Source organism: Henckelia pumila, chromosome 3 (assembly GCF_033568475.1).
Source record: "Henckelia pumila isolate YLH828 chromosome 3, ASM3356847v2, whole genome shotgun sequence".
NCBI lineage: Eukaryota > Viridiplantae > Streptophyta > Magnoliopsida > Lamiales > Gesneriaceae > Henckelia > Henckelia pumila.
Genome location: NC_133122.1, coordinates 83,563,656 through 83,574,195, shown reverse-complemented (window position 1 = coordinate 83,574,195; position 10,540 = coordinate 83,563,656). Strand labels below are relative to the sequence as shown.

The 10,540-nt window shown below is 34.6% G+C and overlaps 1 protein-coding gene and 1 long non-coding RNA gene across 7 annotated transcripts; both read left to right on the top strand.

The window, feature by feature from the left end:
- Nucleotides 1-1,117: 1,117 nt before the first annotated feature.
- On the top strand, nucleotides 1,118-4,698 carry LOC140893163 (uncharacterized). Of its 4 annotated transcripts, XR_012153048.1 has the most exons (7): nucleotides 1,118-1,392; nucleotides 1,484-1,497; nucleotides 1,658-1,722; nucleotides 2,916-3,060; nucleotides 3,371-3,505; nucleotides 4,465-4,482; nucleotides 4,593-4,661. XR_012153048.1 is itself a non-coding variant. In XM_073302229.1 (5 exons), exons 1-5 carry the CDS (start codon nucleotides 1,356-1,358, stop codon nucleotides 3,428-3,430), a joined length of 321 nt encoding a protein of 106 aa, XP_073158330.1. In that variant the 5' UTR covers nucleotides 1,118-1,355; the 3' UTR covers nucleotides 3,431-3,622. The 4 variants fall into 4 exon arrangements, 1 of the variants encoding a protein (XP_073158330.1); XR_012153047.1 differs by lacking the exon at nucleotides 4,465-4,482 and having other exon boundaries at nucleotides 4,593-4,698; XR_012153049.1 differs by lacking the exon at nucleotides 4,465-4,482 and having other exon boundaries at nucleotides 1,118-1,497; nucleotides 1,645-1,722; nucleotides 4,593-4,698.
- A 157-nt stretch (nucleotides 4,699-4,855) lies between these two features.
- Nucleotides 4,856-8,717, top strand: LOC140891665 (uncharacterized). Of its 3 annotated transcripts, none has more exons than XR_012152593.1 (5): nucleotides 4,856-4,980; nucleotides 5,062-5,121; nucleotides 5,993-6,059; nucleotides 6,165-6,216; nucleotides 7,404-8,717. It is a non-coding gene; the product is annotated as an uncharacterized lncRNA (long non-coding RNA). The 3 variants fall into 3 exon arrangements; XR_012152594.1 differs by having other exon boundaries at nucleotides 5,993-6,082; nucleotides 6,172-6,216; XR_012152592.1 differs by having other exon boundaries at nucleotides 5,993-6,082; nucleotides 6,172-8,717.
- Nucleotides 8,718-10,540: the final 1,823 nt, after the last annotated feature.

The following is a 10,540-nucleotide window of genomic DNA, read 5'->3' as shown; positions in this document are numbered from 1 at the left end:
GATTAATCAGAGATTTCAGTATTTCAAGAAAGAGCCGATTTGTTTTTTTATCAGGATCTTTATTTGTAATTTTCAAACAAATTTCTCAGGGACTAAAATGCCAAATTTGAGTTTTTATATAATATCTTGACTCCTCTACCTTCACCATATTGCCTCTACCACCATTGAAGGACCTCTTCCACCAACGTTTCTTCCAAGCTTTTCTTCTTCAGTTTTCGGTCGATCCGTCCGGTAGAATTTTAATTCGAAGGCAGATTAGCGATCATGAAAGCGAGAGCTTTGTTCTATCGTAAGTTTTTCTCCGATAAGTTATACTTCTATTTTCGGATGTTTTTAGAATCGATTGAGTTTCGGTTATATTGTTCTTGAGATAGTTCTTATCGATTATTCTCAGTCGGTTTTGAAATAAAGCGTCGTTCGGAATTGTTATGATTTTTGGAAGAATATTTCGAAAAAAGTGGATTTTGAGATGTGTTGGATTTGAATTGTTATTGATGTTTTAGCATTGGTTTGTGTTGTTTGCAATGCTATACTGTTGTCTGTGTTTTCGATTTGATCAATTTATAGCTGTTATGCCGTCGGTTTGAGTTTTGGGATTTGGAACCATTTGAATTGTTGAACTTTGGCTATTGGATTTTTTCGTCGTTGTTGATCTTATTTTTCCTCCATACAGATTCGTTTGAAATCTGTTGAGTCCAGAGTTAGAAGAAGTCAATAGTCGAAGAGCGGTAAAAAGTTTACCTTGAGCGCACTACAACAAAAATGCACAAAGACAACACTTTAAAGACAACGCTTTTAGTAAAAAGGGTTGTCTTTTTGTAAAAGACAATGCTTTTAGTGAAAAGCGTTGTCGTTATATATTTTTTATTCATCATAGACAATGCTTTTAGTGAAAAGGGTTGTCTATTAGCTTTTTTTTAGGTCAAAGACAACGTTTTTAAAAGTATTGTCTATGAGCGTTTTTTTCCTCATGTATGACAACACTTTTTAAAAAGCGTTGTAGAAGAACTATTATTTTTAATTAAAATAAAACTTAAAATAAATATTATTAAATTTTTTTTGAGTACAAAATAAATATTATTACACCTCCCTTAACGTCAGAAAATATACCCAAAATCCCCAAGCCCCTTCTCGATCACCTTCTCCGATCCCTTTCTTCTTTTTCTCTCTTTCAAATCAAAATCTGCTTTCCCATGTCGATTTTTGCTGGTCTTGCTCGATTTATCAGATGATTTTTCAAGTGAGCTCCAAGAAGCCCATCTTAAGATAAGAAAAATCATTCTCTCTCGTGCTCTCATGACGATTCCACCAAGACCCAACCCCAGCCACCCATTTCTTGTCGTCGATTCGCTGACATGGGCATTGGAAATCTATTATTGGAGCTAGAATTCGGTTAGAGCTCATCCTAAGCTTCGTTTTGATGCCAATATAGCAAGAAATCGTGACCTAAGCTTTATTTTTTTGCGCAATTTCATCTTTGCAGTGTTGAATCAACAGGTACGGTCGTGTTCTCTATGAGAAACGGAGAATTTTGATTCCTCTTTTCGTGGTTTTGAGTGTTACGTGTTTCGATTGTTGTTTTATTATTCGTCAGTCGGTTTAATTCTGTTGTTTTCTTCCTTTATTTTTTTAATTCTTTTCCAGATTTTGATTGCAGGAACGAGGTGCATTGTTGATTAATTGGGTGTGCCGTAAGGGTGTCTGTGTAACTTCGATTATAAGGTAAATTTTTAATGGATCTTTGATGTTTTCCCTTTGCGACGAAAGAGTGTCCTTTATTTTCTCGATGATGAGCTTCGTGTAGTATTTTAAAGATGCGAGAAGCATGCAAGGGGTGAGAAGGTTCTTATCTCGCCGGTCTAATTCTTTTTTCGTGCTCAGGGGAAAAGATCGAGAATTGCTTTGATTTATTGAATCTTTGGGCTATTGCGAGTTCATGTACTGAAATTGAAGTTAATTTAGCTTATTAATTAATAACTAAATTGGTGCATGCGATTTTTCCCCCCATTTTATTTTTCTCTGTGTTGACCTGGTTTTGAAGTTGTGCGACCAATTTCGGAAGACTCATAATGGCAGATAACTTACTAACTGCCGAACTGATTTAAACTCTGCCCCAATAGGCGAGGTCAGGGGTTGATCGGTTTTCGGACTTGAACGAAGGGGCGGTAGCTACGAGCATGAATTTTGTTTCACGACCGGAAAATAAAACGGGAGTACACTCTCCATGTTTGAAGAAACCCTCTATCTGCTGTTGGTGATCGTGAGTTGTCTATAGTTGGTGGTACCGGTGTTTTCCGATTGGCACGAGGCATAGCTACTGTCCGTACTTACTTAGATTTTGATGCCACTGGTTATGCTGTTTTCAGTTATACTTTGTATGTCATTTAGTTGAGCCAAATAACGTATTTATATTTTTTCCATAGTAATTTTTATAACATCGTATCAGTATTTCTCTGCCATGGATTAGACATTGCTTGTGCTTTACAAATGAATGTCCAGAGATGCAGGAATGAGAGTGTTAGTAAGGGATTGAATTTGGATAGAGTGTTAGTAAGTGATGGCATTTGATTGGGATACCAAAATCTGTCACATCTTGTTGTCAATACTTTTATCATTTACTTCTCCTAGTAGTGTGCTTCAGTTGAGCCAAACCATGTAAAAGTGTTCTCTTTAATTTTGTGTGTCTTCCTACGTCACTACTCTCTTATGATTTTTTAGTTATCATGCCATTTTTGCGGATATTTACTTTTACATTGTTATGACACATTAAGGTCCAACTGAGTGGTAAATATATTTCTTTCGGTATGAATAAGCATTTTCCGTACGTTCTTCTCCTCCTCCTTGAAGTCTTGGTCACCAAATATTTGATATTTTTTCCGGTTGTTAGGTTACCTTTTTTATTTTGTTCCTGCCAGGCTTTTAGGCCACGTCGATGAACCTGCTGGAGCTGCTCCAAGTGAAGGAAAAATAGCAATGGTTCAAGCTGCAGGGGGTATTTTTGCTGGTTCTACTGCATCATGCATCGCAACCCCACTGGACACTATTAAAACTCGGTTACAGGTATTCAGATTATTATTCATTTTTCTTCTGCTGATTCTGAATGTTTCCTAATTTTTTGTGCACTTTTTATTGGCCATTACAGAATAACTCTGAAGTCATTTCATATATGCATTGCATTAATAGTCATTTATCTGTTTGTAACAAAAATTTTTTTGATGTCTAAACTTACACTGAAAAATCCCATGGTTCCAAGTATATTCAAATTTTTCGGCTGTTGTATTCTGTTTATTTTTAAAAGATTTATTTATAAATTTGGGACCACATTCCAGTAGGTTTTTCAATTTTATAACATTCACTCGATGTACACCAGGTGATGGGGCATGAGAAAAAAACAACAGTTAGAGAAGTGGTAAAAAAATTTGTTTGCTGACGGTGGTGTGGCCGGATTTTGTAGAGGATTGGGCCCAAGATTTTTCATGTGCTTGATCAGAAACTTCATTCTCAGGTAATTTATACTATTTCAACTTCATTTTTAATTTGTATATTTGCATACAGTAGTTAAACTTGAGCATTGCACAATTAATTAATATAAAATAAAAGTTCTTTTAAAGTCATAAATGATCTATTTTGGTTAGAATATATATCACGTTTTGAACAGTTTTCGAGAATAATTTGCAGATATTGGCGCTGAAGAATTGATCTGTTTGCTCTCATGATTTGACAGCAGCTTTAGCGCTCGTGTAGCTTAGAAATTGAGTAGAATGAACTTGAATAGTACAGATTCTGAATCTTGCCATTACGAAGAAAACTTGTAGTGCTCTGTGTTTGTCTTTGATTTGGCATTGGAAACAGGTCATTTGAATTAAAATTTAAAGAGATATGCCCATTTTTCTGAAACTGCACTGTATGAAGAATATTTTTTTTGCACCTACTGTCATTTCGAAATCTGGTATTGATCAGTGCATATTTTGAGGTTGCAATTCACATAAAACTTGTAGATAATTGTGTTTTCTTTGATTTGCCACCAGTTATAAACTCATTCAGATGTAAAATTAATTTTATATGAATTTTGTACTGAACTCGCTCCAATTTGCGAAAAACATCAATGTCCGAGTTTAAGGTGTGTTCTTGCAGATAGATTTAGGCTTATTAGATGATTTTATTTGGAAAATATTTATGAAGATGAAATGTAGAAAAATCAGTTAGATTTCATTTCCAATTTATAGAACTATTTTTGAATGAGAAATGAATTAAAATATGATTTTTTACACTATCGGCTGATGAATTTGGAATTCGGTTTCGACCTTGTTGCATGTACTGTCCGTAGAAGTTAGCTTCTGCAGAAACTTAGACAAAAAATTCAACTAATCATTTTCATCACAAATTTTATCCTTGATATTAGTAGCAACAAATTTTACCTAGGAGAATGAACCTTTCTAAACCTTATTATGGTTTTTTCTGCAGCTGCCAGAATGCCTCTGGGTAATTGGATACTTGCGCCGCATTGTTGTGTACTTGATATTTGATTTTCACGTGTCAGTTAATTTAAGTTTTTCATGTTATACTTGTGTGTCTCTGCTGTGTTTTTGCAGTATTGTGCTATGGGCCTCAGATGAGTTGGATTGGATTTCTGAGGACTACTTCCCCTTTATTTGAAGAGTAAACACATATTCACATAGTTGTTTATTTATGTATTTTGGAATTTTTAATTTGCTCTCATTGTAGACATATTATATTTTTTTACAGAGTAGTGCTTAATTTTTTTCGAAGAAGATGAGTACGGCTGTTAAAAATTTTCAGGTCTAGTGTCCTATAACTGATATTGTCATTCCTTGCATGTTACAAGGTTCTGGTAAAATCTAAAAGAGATGATTGGAGGACTGAGTTGCCCATAACTGGTTTAGGAGGTGGGGACATTGACAAAATGAAAGATGAGAAACAAAAGGATGTGGCGTGGTAGGGCAAATGTTCTAGTACAGTGTACGTATAAGGGTCTCACTTTTTTATGTTCTATGCAGCATTTTCATCAACTTAGTAACTAACTTAATTTCTTTTCTGTAGCTATATTGCTGGAAATGAACAGGAAGGACACTTTTCACCGATAAATGAGGCATGCTCAATGTTAGTACGATAAATTCAGTTTTTACATTTTTTTCTTGTTATCATCAGATTTTTTTGATTAAATAAACTAAAGAGCGAGTCACATGGAGTGAGTTATATTTCCCACTGATCCAAATCAACACATTTTTGTGTTTCAGAATCACATTTTTTCTTTTTGGAATTTTTGAGATGGTGTTTCATTAATAATTTTAAAATTGGTGCTTTCAAGTGTTTTGTAAATTATTCAACTTCATGCAACAGGGAGTACCTATCAGAATTTGAATTTTGCTATTTTGAGTGAATCCGATACATATGCATCGTGGGAAATCGAATCGAGGAACCATTAAAATGATAATAGCTTTCAAGCCAATAATCTTAATCTTTGTATGTCATGATCTTCTCTATTCTCTCTTCTTAAAGATTTTTTTCCTCAAGTTTTTTCTTGTAAATTTATAATTCTTCAAAAGTTTATATATCTTCTTAAATTTTTTTTTTCTCTGTTTGAGACACCTAAGGCTTCTTGACTTGGGCCACAATTAGAAATGGAGTTCACATAAAAAAGAAGAAACGAAAGTAGTACATGATCAAGATGCTTCATTCTAGGAAACAAATGTTACTTAAAAGTTAATTTTTTTTATTTTTATTTTTGTCATTTAGATGTGCTCGAGTGTCCTCTCATATTGTATACATCTTTGAATTGGAAATTATATGCCAAATTTTAAACTAATTATAAATTATGGGATGTTAGAAATCTTATTTTTAGAGTGGAGATCGTGATTACGCAAGTGGCCTGGACCAGTAATTATAAAGAAGAATGAGCTTTATGCGTACAATCTTTGAATTGAAGTCAAACACATTGTAGTAAAGTTTTTGTTCTTTTTTTCTTTTTCAGGTGAAATGGCGGAGTGGTTGTTGCATCATTATCGATTCTACAAAAAAATTATGAAGAACATGCCAAGGTATGACTTGAAGTCGTTTAATTGTCCCTACCAAATTTGCAGTCGTTTAATTGTTTTTGTTAACTTAATTTACCTCATCATAATTTCACATAATCATTTTTACAGTAATTAGGCCAAACAGAAATCCTGCTTGCTTGATTTGAAAGAACATGCCAAGGTATGACTTGAAGCTCATCCATCGTTTTCTGTGTTTTGTATTACGTACATCGGCATAATGGACATGTAAATATTATTTATGCCATATTAATCAATCTGAAAAATATCATGAGTTATGACCAGTTCGTACATTTTTTAGTTAATTTCATGCGTTGTACAAATAACATTACATTTTTTCCCATACACTGTTACCTTATATTCCCTTGCATCTGCAATGCCTCCTTTTAATTTGATTCAACAATAAACTCTGGAAAGTGGACATTGGGTGTCTTCTCCACAGCTTATAAATGGCCATAGGTTTGGCGCCTAGATATATAAATTTTACAGAACCATATGGAACTATGTTTGAATTTTACATAAAACCATAGAAGTGTTTCTCGTGCGTAATGATCCTATAAAACAAGAAAAGGGTTTGACAAACATTATCATCTCTCACATTCGAACCAAAACTTTTCTTTTACTAAGTTTGGTGGGATAATTAAGACTTTGAACCTAATGACAAACCCAAAAATAAAACACTTATTACACAGCTTGACTTCATTGAATAGAGCTAGTGTTTAGTTCTACTCACTATAATGTCCACCAATCCGAATATTGCAGGGATCTTGTTTATTTCGTTGCATTATTTAGCCCAAATGGCGAGTATCTGGCCAGTGGATCATTGAATAAATTCTTGAACATATGGTCTGTGAAGGAAGCCAATATGATAACTTTCTATTATCTAGTCAGATCTGTATAAATGCAAGCAAATTATGATGAATAAAAGAAAAATAGCAAAAAAAAATTCTTCCGATTAATATTTTTGAATACATGGCATGTGGAAATTTAGTTTACATGTGATTTTCGTGTTTGGGTATGGAACACTTTTCATTACTTTTAATATCAAAGGTGTATTATTTGGTGCTTTGCATACATCCCAGTAATTGCTACTTTGTTAGTATATCAAATAAATTTGTATTGCCTCTGATTTGATTGTTATTTAATACATAAAATAATGGGGTTGCAACTAGGAATGTAGTTTGTTCAACCATTATAATTTGTTCAACCATTCATTTTTAGCAACTTGTGGCTTGAATTTCGTAATTCGTACTTCATGTTCTTTGCTGCCAAATATGTGTTTGCTTTTACTTTTCATTTTAATCTATTCATATTTGTTTTATGTTTGTTTTTATTTTTAATAATTTACAGTATGGAGATACAAATTAAAGGAAAAGAGATTATTGCGGCTTTTATGAAAGCTTGGGACGCTAACATGTGCTGAAGGAAGGAATCAAAGTTAAAGCGTTGTCTTTACCAGAAAAGACAACGTTTTTTTAAGCGTTTTTTTTTTTCAGATACAACGACGCTTAAAAAGCGTTGTCTTTTCAAGAAATGACAATGCTTAAAAAAGCGTTGTTTTTTTTAGATACGACAACACTTTTTAAGCGTTGTCTTTTTCAAAAACGACAACGCTTTTTCCGCGTTGTCTTTGAGCATGGTCTTTTACAACACTGGCTACGACAACGCTTTTTTGGGGACATTAACAACGCGAAAAAAGCGTTGTCTTTAGCCGTTTTTCTTGTAGTGGCGTTTGTTGTTTTGGGTTGTATAGATTTTGATATAACCTCTTATTTGTAGCTTATCCAGAGTTGGAGCTATTCAAATCGAGAAAGGTACAAGCAGACATCGTTTTAGCGGGATAGCACACTCAAGACAGTTGGTTCTTGAGTTTCCCTTAAAATCACATACTTGTATCAATACTTGTTCTAGAATGAGGAACTTGTATTTTGTTTGATTAACTCTTGTTATTATTTGATTTATGGTTAATGTTTTGTGTTTTCTATATGCATTCATATTGAGCCTAAATCATTGATTTCAGCGGGCAGAACGACCCATTTTGTTAGACGATTTGGGGGTTATAATCGAGTGGCCTGGGTGTAGAAGTTCACCTAGTGTCAGCATACTCCTTGTAGTCGCACCAAATTCTAAAGGATGGAGATATGTGGCACCACCTCGATCGGGAGAGTCGTTGAGTTGTTACGTGATCTCATTCTTGGGATCCCAAAGCATAGCAACAATTTCTTGTTTATCAGAGTTGATATCCCGATTTTAAATACATGCATTTCATTCGTATTAGCATTGAATATGTTGTCTGTATTTCATGTTATTGAGATATTAATTGTTATTGCATGTTGTGTTTCTTTTACTGGGAATATCATTCTCATCGGAGTTATCCGGATGTTGCTTTTTTGTATGTGTACTTGGCAACATGTGGGGCAGGATCGAGTCAGGGGAGGCTTGGTTAGCTTCGAGATCAAGGAATAGAAGTGAGACTCGGTTTAGAAGTCGAACAACATGTCAATCTAGTTTATGTTTTGAAGCGTGTTTAGAACTCGAACTTGTTGATTATGTTGTATCGTTTATGCGAGTATTGAAGTTTGTATGCTGTTGTTGCATGTATTATATTCTTTGTTATGTATTGAATGAATATTGGAGTTGAGTTGGAAAGCTTAATTTTTGGAATTTTGTTCAGGGATGCCTTCGCTCGATCGGTAGAGATTGACCGATCGAGCGAGGGAGTTGTGGCTTCTTTTTTGTTTTTGGTAAAAGCTTTCCCGCTCGATCGGTTGAGGTTTATCGATCGAGCGGAGCCACTCCTTGAGGCGGACAACAGAGTGGAAAGACTTGCTCGCTCGATCGGTTGAATTTTACAGATCAAGCGAGGCACGGTTCCTTTTTTAAAAAAAATTATTTATTGCTTTTTAATCTTGGATCTTGTATGCTTAGTTATTATTTAACCCGAGATTAGATGATTAAAATCGAGGTCTCACAGAAACTGATATTTGATATGGTCGTATAACACTATTTTATTTGGGTTTTAGTCATCGATTGTATACGGTTATAAAATCGTTTTCTTTATGTTGCTTGTCTATGTATTATATTTATATTAATTGCATGATTAATAAGTTAACTAGTAGGTGCTGGGTCGGGTCCTTACACAACATCTGCCAGTACAAGGTCTTGTACTGATAGTATTAATAAAATTATTTCAAGTGTCTCATAACTTTAGACATTCACCTAAACACTCAGAATTAGAATACAATTAAAATTTTGCCCAAAGATATCAGTAATTTCGCAAAATTTCAAGATTACGCAATTCTGCCAACCCAAGTGCGAAAATCAGGTACTTGCGAAGTTCTTGAAACTCCGTCTCAATCTATATTGCTACTAAATCAACTCTATCGAGTTAGACACATCAGCGGTCTAGCGTACTGAAAAGATATCCACAAGGACCTGGTTACAACTATAACGCCCCCAAATTTATTGAAACTCCATCTCTCCCCCACCGCCTTCTCCACCATTGAAGAGGCCCTATTTCACTTTCAAGCTTTTAGATTTCAGTTTTCGGTTGATCCGTCCGTTAGAATTTATTTATGAAGGAAGATTAGCGATCACGGCAGCGAGAACTTTGTTCTATAGTAAGTATTTCTCATATCAGCTAAACTTCTATTTTCGGATGTTGTTAGAATCGACTGAGTTTTGGTTATGTTATTCTTGAGCTAGCTCTTATCGTTTTTTTTCAGTCGGTTTGGAAATAGAGCGTCATTCGGATTTGTTATGAATTTTCTTGTGATTTTTGAGAATTGGAGTTTTGAGATTTGTTTGTATTGAGCTGTTATTGATGATATAATATTGGTTTGAGTATATTCGATATGTATACTGCTGTCTGTGATTTTGGATTGAGTATATTCGATACGTATACTACTGTTTATTATCGAGATTTTGGATATACTCTTATTCAGAGGAATCACGCTCTAGTTTAGACATCGAGGAAGCTGAAGACGCTCGAGACTCAAGGTCTGGCTCTGGACTTGAGCTCGCAGCGATCTTATTGATTGGAAGATTTGGCATCGTTCCTTGCGAGGAGATTTCCGCAATCTTTTCTAATCTTAGAAGTCAAAGGACTATTCTTATTTGATCTAATATCTGATTTTGATTGTCCGATTGATGAAATCTGCTACCTTATTCCGTATCGAATGACTTTAATTTAGGAACAGAGGATTGATATTTTGTCAGAGGTCGTCAGATGTCATGTTTTGCCGAAGTCTGACAGTTTAGACAGAGATCCTTGATGCGCTTGTTCTTTCGGCATAGACTTCGAAGAGGCACTTGTTGTTGATTACAACGTATTTTATTTCAATATCATCAGAACGACGGACAGTCAGATCAAACGAGAAGAACGTTAGAGGAGATGCCATGAGTTGGAACCAAAGATGATTCGATTTGTGACTGAGTATAGAGGATTTTCTGACGAGAATGAGACAAATTTCGATAGACAGACGGAG

Excerpts from the sequence above, each read along its gene's own strand:
- LOC140893163 (XM_073302229.1), top strand. The coding sequence starts at position 1,356 with ATGGGCATTGGAAATCTATTATTGGAGCTAGAATTCG. Across the intron at positions 1,723-2,915 it reads TGTGTAACTTCGATTATAAG|GCTTTTAGGCCACGTCGATG; the intron begins GTAAATTTTTAA and ends TGTTCCTGCCAG. Across the intron at positions 3,061-3,370 it reads CTATTAAAACTCGGTTACAG|GTGATGGGGCATGAGAAAAA; the intron begins GTATTCAGATTA and ends GATGTACACCAG.